The 20,147-nt window shown below is 39.9% G+C and overlaps 1 protein-coding gene across 6 annotated transcripts in view; it reads left to right on the forward strand.

Annotated features, from left to right (window-relative positions):
- MAGI2 (membrane associated guanylate kinase, WW and PDZ domain containing 2) overlaps window positions 1-20,147 on the forward strand; it is a 761,916-nt gene that overhangs the window by 687,268 nt on the left and 54,501 nt on the right. For 3 of the 6 annotated variants that reach the window (XM_080391914.1, XM_080391910.1, XM_080391911.1), the window contains 4 exons: window positions 2,048-2,240; window positions 3,247-3,333; window positions 5,356-5,604; window positions 17,649-17,834. In XM_080391914.1, the coding sequence (XP_080248040.1) occupies window positions 2,048-2,240; window positions 3,247-3,333; window positions 5,356-5,604; window positions 17,649-17,834 (715 nt within the window). The remainder of the gene's footprint in view (window positions 1-2,047; window positions 2,241-3,246; window positions 3,334-5,355; window positions 5,605-17,648; window positions 17,835-20,147) is intronic. The other 3 variants (XM_080391915.1, XM_080391912.1, XM_080391913.1) reach the window with 1 other exon arrangement.

Below are 20,147 nucleotides of genomic sequence, written 5' to 3' on the forward strand. Positions count from 1 at the left end.
CATTTCCTCACACATTCAAAGCAATCTCATGCCAGTATGAAACTCCATTACAGAGGTAATATAATTCTGGTAAATATTTTTCCAAATTGTGTTTTGCTTGTAGAATTTATAACTATGATGGAAACTACTCAGCCATAAAATGAGAACAGATACAGGATGAGAAACAAGTTCAGACAGAGAAAATTAAAAAGAAGGAAAATTAAGTTATTCTTGCTATCAAATATACCAAATAAGAGATATGGTGGCCATTAACTTGACAAAGACACCTACCTGAAGTGTTTGAAGTAGGACTCTGCTGCTTCTTTTAGGAGTCAGTTCCACCACTGAGATGAAAAATGCAATCACACTCTGCTGTGGACATGTGAAGTAGCAGCAATAATTACTTAATTAGTCCAAACTGGAAAGAGTTTTTTCACTTGCGGTAGATACTGATGACCTGCCAGGCTGTGATCTGCATTTGTGTTTCTCCAAAGGTTAAGGATGCACAAATTGTTCAATTCTTTGGCAGCCAGTTATCAAGAAACTTCAAATGCTCAATAAAACCAAAGGAGGAGGGCATCCCTACGACCTTCCAAGCTGCAGAGGGCTGTCACTCACCTCTTCTAGGAAAAAATTCTTCCTCATGAGATGCCCAAATGTAAAAGTTTTGAGAATACTTTGTGCAATTCTAGCTAAATGTAGCTTTGGACAGCTTTTTTCCTGCTCAGTAAAGAAGCATAAATACATATTTCATAGTTGGATTTTGCACAAAGTATTTTCCAAAGCTTTGAGATATATTCTTTCACTATTTGATGAACAGAATGGAGAACCTGAAAGCCTCTCTGGCAACTCAGCCTGACACTGCTTAACAGGATCCCAGGAACACCAGGAAGCAGGAAAACACTGCATCGTGTTCTCTCTTTGCGAAGTTTTGAAAGCAATCGTGAGCCAAAGGGAGGCTAGAAACTGTGCAAAATTCTCCAGGCTTCACATGGGGTTTCAATTAAACACGCTGCTGGGATACTTGCAGCTCTGCAGCTAAGACCACAAAAAACCACCAGACCACCTGCATGACTACTACATCTAGCCTTTGCAGTTCCTCATGAAAAGAAATACTTGATAGCTTTTATCTTTTATTATTTAAAGCAGATTGTCACATGGCGTGTCATATCCATCATTCTGTGCTCACTCTCACTCTGAACAAGAGAAAGGAAAATTTGGAACTTGCTTTGTGAATGCTTTAATATTCTTTCAAAGAAAGCAGGTTTTGTTTGAATCAATCTCAACTCTTCTACCAGTTATTCCACAGGGAAAATATATATGTCTTCTTCCAATAAATTATGTGAATTTATGTGCATAGAAAGTGGAGAAAGTCATTAAAAGGTTTTGAACAGATTTTTTTACCAGCTTATGTCCCATACAAATCACATTTAAATGTTGATTTGGGAAAACAACATCTGCCCAGAGTAAGCTGACATTTTCCCTCTTTTTCCATATTGTTAATCAACCCCACTACCTGAGCAATTATTAATTATGAGTAACAGCATTTAATATAGTATTTCTTTTCCCCTAAAGAGCCCCCAAGTAAACTCTGTGTAGTTCAGTCACTTCCACTACTGACCTCAAGTGTATTAGTCCAGGTGCTTAAATCACACAGCAGTGAAGAACCTTTGATAAGAAATATGCAGACTGACTAATTTTAAGTCAAAAGGACCCTTAGGTGGAATTAATCTGTTTTGATCTCCTGCATAGCATAGTCTATATAAATTCAACACTCTTTATAGACCTATTGTCTTGATTTGAAGGTATCAGGTAGATCATGCTTAGGTCAGGATTCTCAGGTGTATCACTCTACACAGGTGGGAAACGCCTTCTTACAAAAGGCAAGGAAGCATCTTCCACCATGCCTACAGAGGAGGAGCACAGCTTTCAGACACACACAGATCTCTTCACCTGCACTGAATCACTAGCTTAATTTCCAATGAAAGGGAAAATCATGGCAATATCCACGGCACTAAATTGGAAGCTTAGTGTATATATGACAGGATTTTGTTTCTTTGCTGCCTAGATTCTCATCGGAGCAGTAATTGCCATGGGCTCAGCAGACCGAGATGGGCGTCTCCATCCTGGTGATGAGCTGGTGTATGTAGATGGGATTCCAGTGGCCGGCAAAACCCACCGATATGTGATTGATCTTATGCATAATGCTGCCCGAAACGGGCAAGTGAATCTTACTGTGAGGAGAAAGGTGCTACCCACAGGTGAGTGAAGGCTGGGAAAGGTGAAAGGAAAATCAGATCTCGGTGCTGGCAGCACAAAGAGGTGCTCTTTTTAAAAAAATAGAGAAAATTAAAATCAAAGTGAATGTTTGTGTTGTTCTGAAGCAAGAATAATTGTATGTGTGTGCCTTGTTTCTGTGGCAAAAACACTATAGATGACTGTTGTTTCCTTTGGAAGTGGAAACAATACTGCCAGTGCCGGTGTGGTGTTCATGAGTGCTCTGGATTTGTTCCATGCTGTCTTGGTCTGTGCTTGTTCTCCTCTTGTTCTCTTTTGGGACAAAGCATTCACCTAAGTTAAAGCTGTTAAAGCTCAGTGTGTCAATAAGCAATCAGAGAAAGGCTGAAAAGATTGTTAACTGTTTAGGGCAGGACCTCATTTCACTCTCGTATGTGTTCAAAGCCCATTTCTGGTCTCACTGATGTCACCTGGAGTTTCCCCCTCCAAGAGCAGCACAAGCTAGCTGAAAACCTTTCGTATGGCACAGGTGGCTCCTAGGAGCAGGGCCGGGTCCTCCCTTCAAGCAGCTACATTCAGAAAATAAACCTAAAAAAATATGAAGAATTTGAAGTAAATTAAACCTTTAAACTAGCTCGGTCTCAATTATCAAAAATCACTGGAACCCGGTAAAACGTGTGGCAGCATCTACTGAAGCTTTACTGGGAGAATTTGCTGCCGTTCCGTTGCAACCTCGGCTTACTCGAGGCAAGAAGTTTATTTAAGAACTTCTAAAATGTTTGTGGCGAGTACACTTCACTGAGGCACCAGAAATGAGCAAAAAAGCCCCACGTTCCCAGCCTGTCCTGTCTCCTGCCTCCCCGTGCCCTAGATCCGCTGTCGTTGCCTGCACCGTTCCCCTTCGCTCCCCTGCCAAAAAGCCGCCCTCCCACTCACCTTCGTCTTCGCAGTCCCCCTCCCACTGCGGCGCCGCAGCTCCCTGCCAGCCGCACTCTCGCGGGACTGACTTTCTTCTGTTACTGACTCCAGAGTCCTCCAGCCAGAAAGGTCCCCCTCCGTCCGGCACGACGCCCCCTCGCAGCTCCCCCAGCGCTAGGAAAATGGCCAATAACCAAGGTAATCCGCCGAGTGCTTGCGGTTAGCACCTTTCCCGGGTCAGGTGGCTGTACAGACTGCAGGCAAAATTAGCAAGAGGGTTAGCACAGAGTGGATGCCAGCCTTCACTGCTGCTTGTTGAATATTAAATAAAAGGGTCTATTAGAGAGTCTGGTCTCCTGGCACAGAAGATGAGGCAAGCTGGTAAAACACCTGGAGTTATTCTTGGGCCTTGAGAGTGCCGCACCGGAGAGTATAGTGTGTAACTCGTTAATGTTTAAGCATTTCAGGAGCTGAACAGGATTTTAATTTGGCATGTTACGACATAAGCTTAAAAAGATTTTAAAATCTGGTGTTGGGCACGACTGAAAAATGTTGTACTAACACATCAGGCCAATCGATTTCATATGAATTTCTCGCTAGCGCGAATGTATACAACAGGGGGATCTGGGGCGTTCCTTAACTGCCTGACAGCCGTTATACCTGTCTTAGCCCTTGCCTGGAATCACCTTTCTGCACAGATGTTTACCCAGATCTGGAACAGAAAATCACTGTTCACATGCTCTGGAAAACAATTTGATTAGGAAAATGTGGTATTCAGAACAATGAGGATTAAAATGCCATTTTTTCACAGGCAGAAGCAAAATGGAATTTTCCTGATAAATACCTATTTCACAGCTGACAATCGAATAGCCATTTAAACTTTCCCTCCTTTATCTTTCTTTTCCTACACTTAATAGCATCCAGTTGCTTTCTTTTGTGGCCAAGCCAGCTCTTGGTCATTCTGCAGGGTAAGATAATTTCCTTTCTGTTGCAGCCACACTGACATAAACACTATTCAGCTTTCTGAAACATGACAGCCAGAAAATGAGATCTCTCTTGTCACTGACTATGGCATTTAGTTGCAGATTTGGTTCAATAACTCTTGGAGATTTTCAATTCTAATGCAGGAATATAATAATTGTTTTTCTTCCTCTTTATTCTCTCTAATCACTTTATTTCATAGTTGCAGAAGGACTGCTAAAGGACACACCTGACTGAGAAAACAACAGCTTGTCCTTGGATGATGTTTATTTTATTAATATATACACACTGAAGGTCTAATTTGCAAGCTCTCTTCCTAGGATGTATGTGTGTATGCATAAACTCTTCACGTTCAGTAGAATGACTCTGCCACTCTCATTGCTCTGAACAGAAAACATACTACTGACATTCATCAGAAAGTTCTGTATTAAAACTATCAATAAATGCTGATTTGTGTAAATAACTTAGATCTGTGAAGAATATAATTTTTTTTTTTTTCCATCTGGAAGAATAACTTTACTGTTTTCAGTTGCCAAAATGCTTCTCCTAAAAAAAGTGTGTGATCCCACAGGATTTAACTTACTCCCTGTTCTTGTTATTCCAAAGCGATACTGAAGTGTGGATGGACTCCATTCTCACTTCTGCCCTTTCAAACTCACCATACAAGAGCATCTTCAAAACCTTTAAACGACCACTGCTTTTGTCACGACACCCACAGAAGAACTATTTGTGATTATTATTTTTCATTGTATCACTGCTCTGTCCCATGAACAGCTTTTGAGTGTGCTAATCAACTTGTAAGAAGAACATTATGCAGCTAATCCTAATTGCTGTATGTTAGCTGCCTGCTTGAATTCTTTTAATCCAGACACAAATAATTTCATATTGGATTAGACGGTCACATTTTCCTCTTGATGACAGATCAACCAGCAGACAAGGGAATAGCGCTTGCTAATGTTTTTGCAATCCAGATAGTCACTGTTTCTTACTTTCCTTTCCTCTAAGCTAAGATAGCTTAGCAGTGAGTGTTCTTGCTCGCTTTATCTGATTGCCCTTGAATGTTTTGCATAATTGTGTAGATTCCTGTCTCTCTGCATCTATTACAGCTCCTAGTTGAATACTTGCAGTAGTCTGGGCTATGGACAGTCAACTGTATTCATGTTGCATTAGCAAATGTACTGTAAGTCACAGAGCCACTGGGCGAGGCAGACTGTAATACCAGTGTGATTTATGTTGTAGGAGAACCATGCCCAGAGAATGGCAGAAGCCCAGGCTCGGTGTCTACGCACCACAGTTCTCCAAGAAGTGACTATGCTACTTATGCTAACAGTAATCACGCTGCATCTAGTAGCAATGCTACACCCCCCGAGGGCTTCACTTCTCACAGCCTGCAAACCAATGACGTGGTGATCCACCGCAAGGAGAACGAAGGCTTTGGCTTTGTTATCATCAGCTCACTGAACAGGCCCGAATCTGGGTCCACCATAAGTAAGTAAAACACATTTTTTTGTTTATATTTTTCCAAGTTTGCCCCAAATTTTTTAAAATGATTAATTAATTAAACCATGACATCTTCTAATAAAATTTCATCTGCTGCAGAGATTAAAATTGAAGAGACTCTCAAGGTTGCTTCCAGGGGCACCATTTGTATGTCTGTTGTGTCTTGGACAAAACCAAAGGTTATTCTGGCCTCTGAGGCTCTGTGCTTCATGCTCATTTGGCTGTCAGAGTACAACAGGATTCACCTATAAAGTAGATTTTCTCTGTTCCTGTGTCCCGAAGAGACACTCTTCAGGTAACCAATAGGGTTACATGAATAAATGATTCCCACACACACAACTGAATTATACTTTAATCAAGATGGAGTTCAGGAAGTTGAAATAAAAACTTGGATCACAGCAAACCCCATGACAGCAGCTGTCCAGGTAGGGCACTGCAGAGCAACTGGAAAATGGGAAAACTGATTAAATGCAGGTGCAGAGAGGTTGATCTTTTTTAACTGGCTGGAGTATAGATAGTATAAAAGTTGCAACTGAGTACAGGGAGGTGCCGTATATAGTGGCAGGATCTGCCCTTAATTATAGCTCACTTTCTGTCCAGAAAACTAATGTTTCCTGGGGTTCAACTTTATTGCTTTAATATAGACATCTGGTGCCATTTGAGATGTCCTGTCTGGGGAGAGGTCAGGCAGATGTGACATGGGACCCACAGGAGACTCGGACCCTTTGGTAGTGGCAGCTGCAGGCACAGGGGCACCCTTGGGTGTTTCAAATGGCATTTAACCAGCTGAGAGCTGAGCCCATTGGAAGGAGGAAGCATAAAAGGCTTTATGTTGTGAGACATTCACATCTTCCACCAAGCCCATCTGCAACTGTGAATGCTAACCACTGCTGAAAAACCAAGATAAGCAAGAACGTTCGTCATTTTGCAAGTTGCAACCTAATGCAGTCCTTTCCCTGCATTCAAAACATGTTTAAATGGAACTGTTCTTTTACTTAAAACTGGTTCCTGAGGAAATAAAACCACAATTTCAACCTTTAGGGCCAAACTTCACACTTCTAAATTCGTAACAGAAAAGCAACCAAGAGAGTACTGTCAAAGCCATAGATCACAATACCAAATCAACTCCAGAAACTTTTTGCAGTATTTCATGATCATGCAGTTATTAAGAGTTGCTTTTCATATCACCTCAGCTGAATTGTAAAATTCGGTTATTGCCAGATTTAAAATTGTAACAAACTCATGGATAATTAGTCTCTTGGAACTCTGAGTTTTCACTTTATTGAATATAATAGCCAACTGGAAGTTCTTTGCAAAAGATCAGACAGGGAAAAAAATAATGCATAGAGGACATCAGGATACATACATATTAATTGGTTAAGTCAGTCATGAATTTTTCAAGAAAATTATTTCACAGATAGGGTTTGTGCTTGAGGGAGTCAGAGAAGGAAAGAGGAGAGGAAGAGAAAGACAAAATGCCCAAGCAACCAAATGTTCTGCAACTGGAGTATTCTGATGGAGACAACAGACCCAGGTTAAAGTTTCTGCTCTGTCTCCCCCGCCCCCCCCCCCCCCCCCCAGCATGTTCTTGTGGGACTTCTCTTTCTCCCCAAGCAACTACACAGGTAGCCACTGTTAAACCTCAGCTGAACATCTCCAATAGTAAAGGAAAATGACAGTCTACTGTGGAAGTGACAAGCGAATTTATTCAAATAACAACTGCAATGAATTTCAGTGATCCCAAAGAGCACCCAAATCCTAAGTTTAGAAGAACAGCAATGAACCAAAAAAAATGACACTTGCTTTAAACAGTGGCAGAACGGAGAAGAAAATACCCTTTGTATGTGAATTCTGTTTCAAAACTGTAGTAGAAAAAATAAGCTGAAAGTCACATGATCTGTCATCAGTAATAAAAACAGTCTAAAAATCCTTGACTATTTGTAGATTAAGGAAGGTTCATTTTCTTTACTTAATATTTATTTGAGTGAAGTAATTTGGTCAGCATTAACAGGAGCATAGCATGTAGATTGAGGGGAAATTATTATCTCGCTTTACTCAGCACTCATTAGGACCTGAAAACAGCATCCAAGTTTGGGGCCCTTTGGTAGAAGACAGACCAGAAAAACTTTAGCAGCAGCCACTGAGACCTCCTCAGGTCCCTTCCATCTTGAAAAAACCTGAAATCTTTTGATTAAAATCCACAGTCGGGGTAGAAAGCATATTAACAGTAGGAAAGCATCAACTGGATGTAGGACGTGTAGTGTCCAAAATATAGCTTACATCGGTATCGAAATACAGATCTGCAAGGCACCATGTCAAGCACCTTGGTAGTCACTCATAGCAGCAGTATGTTAATTGGGTGAAATGTACTATAGTTCCAGTGTTTCTGGTTTTGGAGACTGTGCGCTTGGTGCCAGCTCATATATCCCTATGTGGCACAGCATGATGCCGCGCAGACCTGTGCTAAACATACGTAGTTAAATGTTGATGTTGTAATTGTAAAGCAATTCTGAAAGAATCAAAATGGGCAAAATAGGACAGAAAAGGAAATATCTTGTAGTGCCAGACACTACTAGGAATAGCATAGCCTAAGAAGTCAGCTCGCTGGGAGTATCCTCAGGGCAAAGCAAAGAAGAGTTCCTTTGATTTAAGAACGTTTATTTTGATAATTCTATTCCCTTCTCTACTTTCTTGTAAAAGCGAAAGGTTTGAAGTCTTAGAAGTGTAAGTATCATCATCGCTTTTATTCAAGAAGGCAATTAATTGAGCGCTGAAAGTATTTCCCTTGTTCTTGAAATCACACTTATAAACAGTGGTTTATAATCCAACAAATTACAACTGCTCTTGCTGAGTACAGGAGCAGGAACCTTGTGTCACTGGGTACTTGTGCTTCACACACTGTTAAAATCGAGGCAATCATTCCAACAGTTGCTGCTAGCCTCAGAGCCACAGGTTCATGGGTTTGCTGCTTTGCAGTTGGTCTAAAGCTCAAGGGGGTGCACAAAAGCACACCCTCTCTTTGCCAGGAGAGTTCAGACTTGCTCTGGCTGGGAAGCTGTAGGGCCACCCCATGCAGTCAGAGTAGCAGTGCTCTAGCTGAGTCTCGTATCCCATGCCCAAACTCTGAGGGGGGATGTGCTGCGCTGCTCCTACGTAGCCTATTACAAGTGCTTCATGCTCCCTCTGACCGGGAAAAGAGCCACGAAAGACTCAGGAACTCCCAAAATTAAGGAGGCTTAAGGTCTTGGTCAACTTTTCTGTAGACATGCTTTTGCAAGGAATTTGTTGTTACTGTTGATTTACAGACCTGCCTTTGCCTTGCAGAAAATTTCAAAATACTGTGTATTTTTTTACCCTTGATACAGGCACAGAGTGAGGGCAGACTACAGACGTGATTAGGGGGCAGACTATTTTTTTCACATTTTCTGAAATACAGGCAGCACTGTAGTAGCTGTCATTTTAATAAATTTCTGTTAAGTAGTTTGGAGCCAGCCTTTAGATCTGGATGCAATTTTTACTTGCTGGTACTTGCTTAAACATCCAATTCTTGTGACACTTTTCTTTTCCTCTGCTCTATAATGGTAGAAATTTTGTCTCCCCTTTGTCAAAGCATTGCTTGGAATGTTCTCTAACGCAGCACAGGGGATTATCTTGCACCAAACTACCGTTCTGATGTGGGGCAGATCTGGAATGGAAAATGAATGACAAGGATTGAATGAAGAGATTTCACAGGGCAAAGCAGGGGCAAAGACAAGGTCAGCCATGCTTCAAAATTGTTCCAGTAAAAAAAGATAAAGTGAATAAATAAAAAACTGTTGGAAGTCGTACATCCAGGAGCAAGTCATTTTGGCTGGCGCAGAGTGCAGAGGAACTTGGAGTGCGAAGAGATTAAGAACACCTGGCCAGGCTCCTGACCTGTTCCTAATGAAAGGATTAACTTCCACTGCCCCTAGAGCATATTATCATACTTTCCCCCAGACCCTGTCCCAACATTAAAGGGTGCTTTGGCTCTCATCCCTTCTCCAGACAGGCCACCTAAATTTGATCTTACTCCATGCTTTCTTTTTCTATGCAGGCCACACATAGTTTATCAAAATTTTGTCCTCTCCAGTGGGATTTCTTTAGAGGACTCAGTGTCGTGTTCCCAGCTGAATGCTTGGAAGCTACCTCTTGTTTTCCACTTTTAGCTTGGGGTGGATCTGGACTGATTTAACCTCACAGCTCTGTGGACATCTTCTCAGGCAACTGCCTTTGCCCACCAAATTACAAACACTTTTTAGACGCCCTGGTTCAGTTGCAGAGTCAAGTAATGAAAATGAGCAAACTACAGCCCATTTCTGAACTCCTGTCCTGAGGAATACCTTCATGCTTCCCCCAGTAAAAATACTTGCAGCATGTGTAGTTCTGCAAGGAAGGGCTCCTCCTGGGACTGTCCCCTCCGAGTCCCCAGCATCCTGCAGCAGCATGCGAGGCTATGGAAGTACAGCTGTGCCCGGGGTGGCATTCCCTCACAACAGTACTGTGCACATTGCAGCCAAAATACTGAAACTGAATTAATTAACCTACTCTTCACATTACATTTAGGATAATACTCAATAGTGTGTGTTCTCTGCGGTAAAAACCCCATTCTTGTGGAGCTTTTTAGGGTATCAAGATAAGTTCACTATCTGCATCCCATGGAAAAGCACTTGGAGGCAGCTGGAAATTTCCAAAAGGAGATTGCTGGGTGCGTTTGTCCCAGATGTTTATGGACTATACTTGTTCCTGCCTACTTTATATCTTCCTGCTGCTTTTACTTCATGTGTTTGGGACGTAGCTTCGTCTAGAAGAACTTGTGATCCCCTGTAAATCTCTTAACACCCTAACTTCTGTAGAAAGAAACCATGTGTTGCAAACAGATCTCATTAACTGGCAACTTCCAGTGAAATTGGAAAAGTGGCAATATTTCCATCAATTTTACTGTAGCAGGTACTGTCAATTAGCACAGTTATGAAGTGTAAACAAACTGAAAATACAAGCATAATCAACAAACGTTTTTTTTAAAAAATTAAAGGCAGGTGATTGTACGTACTTGTTATGATCTTCCTCCTGTTTATCTAAGGAGGAGTTGTAGATTTAATTTGCCCCTGCACTGCATATACTAATGACTACTGGATATTCGAAACGTGATAAAAGGGAGTCTAATGAAAGAAGTTTCTCTCATTCCTCAAAATGTGCAGTCTTAAATAAAACCCAGAAATCCTTGATAAGCCTCTGCTGACTGCAGAAAACAGCTTTCTGAAATAAGTCCCATTCAGACGCAGAGTTTCTTTGAACGCCTTGCAGTTTAGAGATAAAAAACAGCTTATTGATCAATGATAACTGTATGATCTGAGACAGTTATTTGTGCTGCGATTTCACCCGTGCTTCTTCCTGGGTAAGATGGTGCCTGGGGACACAATTTTCTGTGACCAATCTGCAAATTCTAAAGAAAACAGAGCTTAGGAAATGAGTATGTCTGTCTGCCCCACCTTGGAGATCTTGGGAACAGAGCAGTGAAAAGCCACCTGTAGCCTGAGTCCCCTGTGGAAGGTACTTGCAACTTGTGGGCAAAGAGTCTGGTTTCTCATTTCTACTTAGCTTTGATATTCAGGTTTGAGCTATTCTTACGCCTGTTCAGCTACAAAAACACACTTTCTAACCTTGTTTAAATGACAGGGTAATTTGGAGCTCAAAGAAATTGTTACATGATTTAGTTTTTCAAATCAATATATGCAAACTAATAATTGTGAACTAACTTTAACAAGTGGAAGGGATTTTTAATATCACTGAAAACACATAGCTGCAGATTGCAGGCATGAAATACTCAATTGGCTGCTTGATATTTCTTGGAAAATAGAGCATGGAGCATCTTAACCACATCACTCCCCTCTCTAGATGACTTCTACCCTCCAGACGTTCCTGAATACGTCATTTAACCTAGTGGTGCTGCTCTTGAGCTTTCAAAAGATAGATTCTGTGAGTTTTCTTAGCACAAACCTGGGAAGAGAATCAAGGTTTTGCTAATGATTCCACGAGGCCCATTTTGCTTTCATGAGAATCCCGAATTAAAGTGCCTAAATTCCATTATTCTTTTCTTAGATCTTCAGATTTCTAAGGTGTGTGCCCTCCTTCCCACCTAGCTTCTTATGCCTGTGTTATTCGTGTAAGTATGCTCTGTATCAGCACACAGTGGGATGTTTCAATTCATAGGGTCATCAGCCTTATAAACAAAAGGGATTATCGTCATCTGCAAGTGTGCAGCATGCCACAGATTTCCATTCTCTAAATGAGTGTCACATAAAATTGCCCATCAATTTCAGGAAAATATTTTATCTTGATTCTAATATTAGCCCTGATAGACAGTCCACCACACTCAAGCTTCCCAAATTTTGGATTATTCAGTAGCAATGAAATTACGGATGTTTACATCTAATATATTCTCCCAATTAAAATCTGATATGCTGGAGCCTTCTGGTTGAATGAAAGCACTTGTACATTTTGAGAATTGAGGATATGATAAATATTCATGTGATCAGCTGTATAACTGAAAAGGACAGCTGGATCAGGAAGGTTCATTTGCTTGTTTTACTACCAATATCCGTTAACATTAGAAAAGATTGCAAGAATTTGTCTGCCAGAGGGTTTAATAGGTAAAGTAGAGGTTCCGTTTTTTTCCCTAAACTGATCATTTTTGACATTTAGCTACTATAAAGGGGAAAAAACAGGAAAGTTGCTTTCTACAACATACAGCCTCAACACTTAATGTCTAAAAGTACTGAATAGATGTAAAAAAAAATCTTGATGTCAAACAGAAAAACATTATTTGTTGGTAACATCTTCTTAGAATCAGCTATTTCTAGCATATAGGTCTCCCAAGTGAGGAGAAATCATTTTTATTTCCAAAAAGCAAGAGGCTGATAGATCTATACAGTATTAAAAGCAGTATCTGTATTCAGTAACTGCTCTGGCTTTGTGTACAGCTGACCCAAGCATATGAACCCTCAGATGTGTTACACAGGATTTAGTCTCTCTTTTCTATGACATGAAGGTATGGGAAGGGTGTTAATTTGGATCATGGAGGGCAAAAGTGGATGATTTTATCAAGAAAAAATAATAATACAGAGAAAAATGTGAACTTGATGTTATCGGCAAGTTTCTGAAAGCAGACCTTATCCACTTTCTAAATGCAAAGATTTCATTTGAATCATTTTTTTCTAATTTAATTTAATTTAAGTTCTCTTTGGATAATGAGCTTACAGCTGATCATTGCACAATTAACTACCTTCTGGGAAAGCATCAGCTGCTAGGTGCCAGTGCTAGGTCAGTTTGTGTTCCTGACACAAATGCTGTAAATATCTGAGAGATTTAGAGGGACAGGTTGATGGCTTCAAGTATCTTAGAAGCTATGGTGCTCTCAGGATTCAAGTCTTCCTGAAGTCAGGATTTTTTTAAAAACCACACTGCAGAAAATTTAGATCCCCTCATAAGATCTGTTATTAGGAAATGCTTCTGCAGCATTGCTGTTCTCTGCTAGATTGGAAAGATTTATTTTTTCTTAAAGCAGCTATTCATATATATCACTCTTGAGTACCATCTTTTAGATAACTTGATAGTATTAGAGGGAAAAATCCTATATAGCTATTTGGAGGGACTGTATGGTTTAGTTTTAGGTAGTCTTGCAAGGAGCAGGGAGCTAGACGTGATCCTTATGGGTCCCTTCCAACTTGAGATATTCTATTATTCTATGACTCTATGTTTTATACATATAGAAACTGTATTTTACTGATTTCTCATATTTATAACAGTTAAAAAAATCTTTATAAATCCCTCTTTACCATAATATTTTTCCCTTACAGTCTCATCCATTGTGTAGTCTGAGGGAACTGAGAAATGAATTGTCCTGCAAAGGGGCAGTCTGGTTTCTGTGCTCACTCTTAGCATTAATAATAGGATTCTTGAAAAAAAAAAAACAACCAAAAAAACCAAAAATCCAAGTCTTTGTGTATAGCTTGCTAATATTTAATGCTGCTCAGGTAACTCAGTGTTTTCAAATAAATGGATCAAATTCTCTGCAGTCTAATGCAGGCACGTGCTGCCACTGTTCAAAACGTACATATGTTTGGAGAACAGCTTGTACTGAATTCTTAAAAGAGGTGTGAACAGATTAGTGAAAATTTTTAAGGGTGAGTGGAATCGTTTACCATCAATCAAGTGATGTGGGACTTCCTTTAAAAGTTTACATTATTAAATTACCTGCTCAGATAAAAATAAAGCACTGAGGATGCAATTTAAGAAAAAAATGTGATGTGTTAATAAAGCCCTAATTAAATGCCAGACATAGGAGGTTTCTTCCCAAGAAGAGACCTGTGAAGCTGGGAGAGATCAGAGCCACACAGCTCCACGCTGTCCCTGGCCATGACTGGTGGCACCTACAGCAGACAGGGACCTTCCCCAGGCATCGCCTCAGCTTTCACTACCACAGCTTTCTGATTTAATCAACAGTGGATCCATCCCTGTGAATTTGTCTAATCCCTTTTTTAATCCTTTCATTCTTCTGGCCCTCCAGAACGTTGCCCCACCTTCTCTTTTCCAGGCTGCAAAGAGCAAGTTGATGTGCTGCTCCTTGGAGCAGAGGCTGATTTCTGCTTCTGACTGCCGTGCCGTCTTTCACTGAATCTTTGCTTGTTCAGCGCTATGATTTTTGAGATGAGAATGCTGAAGCTATCAGCAATACTCAGACTTTAGGTTCACATAGTAACTAGCAACGGTTTGTTTCATTTGCTGTTCTTATTCTAACTCTTAAAATTCTATTTACTGTTTTACTGAGTTAATATTTTTCAAGATCTCTTGAGCGGTAATAATTAATTTAGGGCTTATCTCTGCTTAAGCTTAGGCAGGGTTATTTTTTCCCCATGCGCATCATCTTGCATTTCTTTTCATGGTGTCTTGTCTGCCACTTCACTCAGCCCACTCAGTACTGACAGTTTTGCAGCTCTGCCACGCCAGTTTTAGATGTGACCGTTCTGAATGATGAAAATTCTCCATTACAGAAATTCACAGTTCGTTCCTACCCTTGTTCCTTAGCTTTTACCTAATGAATCCCCTATGAGAGTAGCTCCTTCTTATCCCTTCACAGTAAGTTTTTCACCTCCAAAGGCTCTTATAAATCGTAAGTTTTCTAACATGTTCATATTTTTGTGAACAACCCGCACATCAAATAACCCGCATCCCTTAGAAGCACTCATGCTTGTAAATAAATCCTTAAATATATCCTCCCCTCCCAAGGCAGCAGCAGGGACCACAGTGGCCAGGATATTGTGGCTTAGGAGGAGACTCAGGCAGAGCTCCACTGGGAAAAGCAAGCAGAGACCATAAACTCTTTGGGATATTACTGCTGAACAGCTCTGAGTTCCATTACCAACTCACTGGACTTGCCCGTAAAATCCTGATACAGCATACCAGTGGTCTCCTTTGCAGTCAGGTTCCTTCTGCAAAAGCTTTCCACACCCCACTCTGCAGCAAGACCATATGACAACACATTGCACCAATAGAGCCTCAGAAGAGGAGCACTAATTCCATGAAAACCAAAGTGCGGTAGAAAAGGTAGGTACCTTGACAGACACAACGTTTGCTCTGAAGGTCACCTAGTGTTGATCCTTTCTAGCTTGGCAGCATGAAGGGAGTGCAGTGATACCAAAACATTTAGACTAGATACCTTTGTCAGGAAAGTAAAGGCCATTAGGCTTAAATGGAAGGAAAAATTAAATACAGAGTTCCTCCTCTTTCTCCCTCCCTTCCCTTTTCTCAGGGTTTGGAGCAGAATCAGACTCTCTCCCACCTCCAGCTTTGATGTTAGTAGATATCTCAAACATGCAGACATCTGCTGTATTCACTTGTCAGGTGCAAGAAGTCTAACAAAAATTGTTCTGGCAAATTAATAGGATTTCCCGCCCATCCACCCACCCCCCTCACTACTGAAAGGATGCCTCTACTTAATTGTTTAGGCTAGTAAAAACATCTTCTTTAGAGTTAGAAATGGCAAGCATGAGAATTTTAACTATGGCATCTCGGCCATCATGCTTCCCCTTCTTTCTTCCTACTAAATTTCTTGCTTTTTCACATAAAACAGTATCATTTTCAGATCTCCATTGATGTGTAGTACAGACATGGTAATTTCAGACAGATCTTTTATTACATCTACCAGAAACAGGCAAGTTTTAGTCTTAGCGTAAATGAATCTTGGTGGTGCTTTAAGAATTGATTCAATGCGAAGGGCGCTATGTGAATGTAAACTGTTTCAGTGTTGAGCTATTCTTTTACTTTACTTATTGAAATGCATGCACAGCAATTATATATCTGCATTGAGGGCAAAATAAATGCAGGTTTTGTGCAAAGTGTGGCTATTCATATTTAGTGTATTTTAAAAGATAGGAAGGTTTAGGCATTGTGACATAAATTAGGTGCTTTTTTCCTAAGCAGCAAGACATCTTTGAAGTACTCTCCTTCTGTCTGTATTACTAAAGCCACAATTTAATTCATATTCTTGTCTGAACTATGGCGGTAAAGAAACATGCAGTTTGATTATGGCTTTTTCTTCAGAGTACTTACTTATATTTTTAGTTCTAAAAAAAATAATTTTTAACACTGTAAACAACACTTGCGTCCATACTAGAAACAGAAGTCACTTTGAGGTATGTGTATTGTGACTTTGCTTGAGATGTGCAATCTGTGTTTGCCACCATCACCTTCAGTGAATGTTTATCAGAGGGCTGAGAATTTTGTTCTGCAGTGATGTATTCCGAGCACATCTCCTAGCAGAGCTTTGTTTTATTTCAGCATTGATAGCCTAGTTTTTTGCCAAAAAAAGTTTGATTAATCTTTTCTTTCACCTCTTCTGAGTTCTTTTTAGATATTAGAATTTTAAGGATATGTTATTTTTCAAAAAAAAAAAAAAAAAACACACAACTGTTGTTAAACACTAGTTGCAGGTAGATAGTGAGGCTGAGCTGCTTTGTGCTAAGTAAGACTGAAGTGTGGGATTGGCAAGGGATACTCTACCATTAGGATATTAATAGAATATATAGTAAAATTTAATTATGATAAGCATATTTATGAGTAGTAGGAAGAAAAATAACATGCTTTTTGGGGGACCCTAGATACAGAGAAAAGAAGAGTTAGCTATGGTATATGCATTTAGTTAAAAACCAGAGGAGAACAGGGAAGAAACACTGGGAGAAAGATCGAGTAATATTGAGAAAATTCAATGGAAGATGAGTGAAAAGACAGAGTAAGAGAATGGATGAGGTGGAGAACCACGGACAAGAGCAAAAGGGGAAGCAAAGTTGATCTGTAATGTGTAAAGAAGGGAGTGTGTGTCTATTTGATGTAATAAATGCGTCTATGCACTCAAAATTAACTGTAAATTCATGCTGGTATGTATCTAATTAGAAAGCTGAGCATCTCAATAAATCTTCAGTATGATTTCTACTTATCAATTAACATATCTGAATGGAGTAGGAGAACAATTTAGTGAACCCTGGGCATTTTCAGTAACAACACCTATTTGTATATAAAATAAATGGTGTTTCTAGTGCCTCTATTGCAACATACAAATAAAGAATTTTTGTAAACCAGGAGGTGGGAGACAATTTATGACTACTACTTCATGTGCAAATTTATCCCCTTCACTCTTTTGATGCCTTATTGTTCTCCTGATCTCTTTATTATCTAGTTACGTGCCAGGTTTGCAAACTAGCTGAAGTATAAACTGATTTTGGACTTCATATGTATATGCCACGTATATATGCACATCTGGATTCTGAATTTTTTAGTGAAATCTGTACTATGTTAATGCAAATGACATTGTATAAGAATTTATATTCTTCTATATTTATACACAAACTTGTTTTTAATTCATGTAGAACTTTCTTCAAAATGAAAACATTTTCTTTTGCTTGAACATCACAACTTGTTTCAGCATATGTTAACTGTGACTATTGTTCCTTGTCTAGCCGTACCCCATAAAATAGGGCGGATAATTGATGGAAGTCCTGCGGATCGCTGTGCAAAACTTAAAGTTGGAGACCGGATCTTAGCTGTGAATGGCCAGTCTATTATTAACATGCCTCATGCAGATATTGTGAAGCTAATTAAAGATGCGGGTCTCAGTGTAACTCTTCGCATCATTCCTCAGGAGGGTAAGTCAATGGCCCTTAAAAACAGGAAGAAAATTTTAAGTAGCCTCCAATTAGCTTGAATTATGTCATTGCTTGAAAGAACATCTTTTGTTTCGCTTTCTCAGCTGTAATGTACAGCACACCAAAATTACAGCCTTAGAACCAGCTCAAATAACGTCTGAATTCTTGAAAAGGTTTCTAGTTATGAAAAGGGTATTTAAAGCAAACCCGGAGAAAGCTGAGTACTGGAGTCAGTGTTAATGTCTTTTGTAAGAACTGCCTTCTACATGGAAAAGCACCTGACAAGAGAGCCAGGTTGAGTTTGTTCCCTTATATCCTGCTATAAACCAACCAAAAGTTTTGCAAAGAGAGACTGCAAAGGCTGTCACCAGGCACGTTGAGCTACCAGCTACCTGTGACAAAAAGTGATGTGAAAGAATAGTTCAAATTTGGTAATTTCCTCCATGTGTATCACCGTAAATGCACAAGGCAGGAAAGAACTGAACCCTAAATTATCTCATTTGTAGGGTGAGGATAAGGGGACAGACTCGTTATTCTGATCATTACTCCACAGACAATCAGTGAATATCCTTTGATGTTGGTTTCATGGGTTTCAGGGTTGATTTCAGGACTTATTTTTAGGTTAGCGATGTGCCGTGCTGGTGTATGAATTGTGCCATATTAATGAGGCTGTGGCTTTATATCTCAGCAACAAATACTGATAGAGCTAGGAATGTCACACAGCAAGTAATGTAATTACTTAATGATCCATGCTCCAGTTAGATGACCTTCACCTGCTGCTGCTGCATCTAGCAACAGGACAAGGAAGCAACAGGACAAGGAAATAGCCTGACACTGGCCAGGGACTGCCACTGGGGAACTTAACTACTCCGCTAAATGAATTCAGTGAAGGCAAAAACACAAGCATACACAAGTTCAGGATTCACACTAAAGAGCTGGCTGCTGTATAATCTCTGGAGGCCCATTTTGCAAGCATCTACAAAGTGTGATGCTGCATGCAGTCCGTGCAGCTTGTTTCGGTCTCCTTGGAACCTGGATTAACTCATTAGCAAGTTGCTAGTAGTTCAATGTTAGAGAGGAATACATTAAGTTACAAGGAAAGCAGAGGTGCAGTTGAGATGCAGTGCTACAAGATGTTCTTGGGTGTTAGTGGTGGGAAATGATTTGTGCCCAAGGCATGGCTTCCCTGCATGACTATGTGACACTGGACACCTCATTTGCCTTCTGATATTAGGTTCCCAGCTTATAAAATTAGAGGAAAAAATCTAATACCTCTGTAATGTACTTTCAGGTGAAAAATACCATATAAATGCAAAGCAGTTTTAGAAGAGCTTAGGATTTGACTATTTCATCCATAGTTATGAAAGTAATGTAGAAATGAGGGACAACATTCCCAGTCTTCATCTCTGAAACTTTGCAATACAAAAGAGACTCACAGATGCAAAATGGGCAATTAAAGCCTTAAGTATAGTAATTACACAGACAAGTATTGCTTATGTCTACATGAGGAATGGTTTGAGTGCAAATATACAAGGTTTTTTGACAATTAAGCCTAATTTGAAAAGATTTTTAATAAAGTAACCAAATTTTTTTTAAATTATTATGAGCATAAATTAAATAAGTAGAGAGCCATTAGAAATGTGCAGTCATAGGGGACAAACTCACATGTTAAAAAATAAAATAATTCAAAATCCAAACTAGATTCAAATATTAAACTAGGCAAGATCTGGATCACACAAAGCTATTGCTGTTAGGGATGCTCAGCCATATGCCTGTCCATTCTGGATGCTTTGCACTACGCCACACTGGCCTCATTCATTCTGTTGCAAGCAGGAATAAAAAAATATAATGTGTACCTTTGCTGTTGATAATGTGTGAGCAATTACTTCTGCAGTGCTCTGTCTTCTTGTGGGTGGGTCTTTCTCATTTATGCTTCTTAACAGGTAAATGATGAGCAACATAACTGCCAGTGTGTCGGGAGAAATATATTCAATATGAGCCCAGTGCCAAATGTGTCTTCCCCCAAGTGCAGTGGGAAGCCTGAAGGAAGATTGGCATCCTTTATTTGTAACAAGGCCACATTTCCTACCCCAGCTTCTCTGTCTTTTTTAATTTTATGCTGTTTGGAAAGAAGGATTCTGGTTTTCTGCAGTGTTTCAATATGAAACCCTCGTCATTTGGCACAATACAGTGAAATAAAACATCGGTTTAGCTGGTTAGTCAGAATTTATTGAGATTGGCTTTACTGTTCACAGTTGCTGAAGATTTAAAAAAGATAGGAAACTCTTGCTGAACTCCAAGAGAGCAGAGCTA

This window comes from Falco punctatus (genome assembly GCF_963210335.1).
Source record: "Falco punctatus genome assembly, chromosome: 6".
Taxonomy (NCBI): Eukaryota; Metazoa; Chordata; class Aves; order Falconiformes; family Falconidae; genus Falco; species Falco punctatus.